The sequence below is a fragment of the Seriola lalandi genome, unplaced genomic scaffold, assembly GCF_002814215.2.
Source record: "Seriola lalandi dorsalis isolate HSWRI2012SDOR001 ecotype SW California unplaced genomic scaffold, Sedor1 jcf7180002054375, whole genome shotgun sequence".
Classification (NCBI taxonomy): Eukaryota; Metazoa; Chordata; class Actinopteri; order Carangiformes; family Carangidae; genus Seriola; species Seriola lalandi.
Genome location: NW_019524928.1, coordinates 203,782 through 206,489, shown reverse-complemented (window position 1 = coordinate 206,489; position 2,708 = coordinate 203,782). Strand labels below are relative to the sequence as shown.

Genomic DNA, 2,708 nt, shown 5'->3' with positions numbered 1-2,708 from the left:
GAATCATTTCACACAGTATGATGTGAATGTGTTTCCTGTTTTCATGAAAGTACGGCGGGTTTCCTCACCTCGCTGGTCATCTTGATGAGCAGCGTCGCAGCCTCGGAGTATTTTCCCTGACTCTTGAGAATCTCAGCGCTGAGTAAAGCGCATCGCTCGGCCAGCACCATGTTCCTGCAGAGACGGAGATTACGCACGATACAATAACCATCCAGATTCTGTCACACGTTTTAAATCGCGGGGAAGCTTCGTGAGAATTTGAGAGAGAAAACTTCATGAGAAAACTGGTCTCAGGTGAGGGGTCACGCAGGGGTCAAAATCATGAAAATAGAGACATTAAGCATCTGAAACTTTTGTCTGGGAACAAAAAGGGCGTCAGAGTTTTATAGCTCTAGGAGTCTTTTTCAAAAAAAACAGAAAACAAAACTTACTTGCAGACGTCTCTGTACGTCTGTATTGCAGTGTCCATGTAGTGTGCTGGATACGGTCTGGCAGCTCCGGCCTGCAGAAAGGCCGACACTGCGGCCATTTCCTGCAGAAGAGGACGGGGACGGATCACAAAGGAAAGGTTGAGAGGATAAAACGTCAGGATTATGATTCAGCTTTAAAATGAATGACATCATAAAGGTGTGTGTGGGGGGGGGGGGTTCTCACCAGTGCTCCTGCAGCGTACAGCATGGCCTGGTCTGACAGGAAGTCTTTCTTGGCGGTGTGGTAGCAGCTGTAGGCCAGCTCGTAGTGCTGAACCAGGAAGCACAGGTCCGCCATCTTCCTGATCTGCAGCTCGGGGGCTTCTGGGGGATATCTGACATCAGAGACAAGAAATGTCAAACCAACAATGTGCAGCGTTTACAGAGCAACACGACGACATGTGAAAAAGGTGAATACGTCCTGAGTGCGCTGCGGCATGTATGGTGTAAATACGTATGAGGTGTGATGAGGGTGTAGCGGCGGCGAGCTTACAGGAGGCCACACGTGCTCTTTGGTTCACTGATGCTCTTCTCTGGACCTTTCCCTCCGCCAAACCACTTCTTGGTGGCGGTGAACAGAGACCGGCTCAGACCCTTCCTGGAGACCAGCTGTGGACAGAGAAGCAGGCTAAATCATTTATTTCTACACAGCCCTGCGATAAATCCTCCGTCGTGAAGGTTGTAATGTTCAGTTTTTATAGAGGTGTTGATTCAACTACTGGATCATTTTAATGGCTGCGGTTTATGTTGCTGTGGGGCTGCACTGACTTATACTGACAAGTCATCCACCTCATTCATATTAACGAGGGTAGGCTACATAACAGAAACCGTTCTGCTCTCTGTTTGAGTGCATCTCTGTTACAGTCAGCTGCAGTTGGACCAAAAGATTTATTGTTATTGTTCTGAGTCTCAATCTGAATCAATCTGGTAATAACTGAACAGACGTCAGGAGAAGTTGTAATTGAAAACATCTCTGAAGTTTGGAGAGCAGACAATCAGAAGTTTAAACGTTGAGTGGCACCTGGTCGTTGAGCTGCCGGATGTTCTTCTCTATGTGTGGCAGGAGGCCCCTGAAGGTAAACTCTTGGATGAACTGTCTGATGTGGTCATGGTCATTCAGGGTCAAACACGCCCCGTGGCTCCCTGCTCCTCCCGCCGTACTCTCTGGATCTCTGGCACCTTTCTTCAGGTCAGTGTTCACGGCGCCGAGGGCGTGCAGGCTCCCCGAGCCGCTCTCCGCGTCCAGCTGGAGAGGATGGCTCTCCAGGCTGTTGGAAACTCCGTCTGGTAGGAAACAGGGTGGAAACACAACACAGAGAGCTTTAGTCTTCACCTGATTTATCTGAGCTTTCATTTGTCACAGAAACCAAACAGCTCTGCACAGGATTTGACTCAAAATATGATAGATCATTAGATCATTCACTAAACTTTATTTTCCAAAATGTAAACAAGTTAACCCACTGTATCCATGGCAACATATTTCTGTCACTGCATGCCGCCTACAGCTGATCTGATGTAAACAAACCTGACAGTGTAACTTTGTACAGACTATATTCTCAGGACGTTTGGGTTAGCTGCTGGAAGACAAGTGATATCAGACATCTGTCTGCCTCTGAACCTGACAGCCAATCAGGTCAAATCAAAAGTATTGCACGGCCTTCTCAGGTGTTGCTCAAGATATTAGTTACGAGGCCTAATTCATTTTAGTGTCGGCGCAGCGACCGGTGCAATCAGCACTCTGACAGTTTGGTTTCCTGACCTTGAAATTTGTTGTGTGTTTGTTTGGTGTTTCGGTGCACAGGAGGGACGAGACCTACAAACATGAGATGTTTATTCAAACACAGCAGCACAAGAAGAGCTGTTGGTATTTTGGAGGAAAATGAATCTTGGACTCAGTGCAGAGAATAGAAGTTGTTAGCACAGTTTTATTTATTGTTGTCGTCAGGGGAGGCCGGGGCTGTGGCCGGTGAACTGTTTGTTGTGGTGGGTTTTGCTGGTGGTCTTGTGTCGCATCTAGAGGCAGCGATGATCGTTTACAGAACCTGCTGAACTGACTGACCTTTCTCCATTGACTGTGGAAGGTCCACTTCAGCTGCACCGACACTGTTCTCCGCGGCGGCGCTGTTCACAGCCGGATCGTCGAGCGTATCCTGCAGCAGACGTCACAATGTTAACACAAGGCACATCTTCTGATGGTGCACACAACAGAATGAAGCTCCGGCTGATTCATGCGTCCCC

General features: G+C 48.2%; 1 protein-coding gene across 1 annotated transcript in view; it reads right to left on the bottom strand.

The window, feature by feature from the left end:
* trappc8 (trafficking protein particle complex subunit 8) overlaps positions 1-2,708 on the bottom strand; it is a 28,340-nt gene that overhangs the window by 14,144 nt on the left and 11,488 nt on the right. Inside the window, exons 9-13 of the mRNA XM_087174716.1 lie at positions 1,492-1,754; positions 964-1,079; positions 655-805; positions 432-532; positions 69-174 (exon numbers count right to left, since the gene is read on the bottom strand). Coding sequence (XP_087030842.1) covers positions 69-174; positions 432-532; positions 655-805; positions 964-1,079; positions 1,492-1,754 — 737 coding nt within the window. The remainder of the gene's footprint in view (positions 1-68; positions 175-431; positions 533-654; positions 806-963; positions 1,080-1,491; positions 1,755-2,708) is intronic.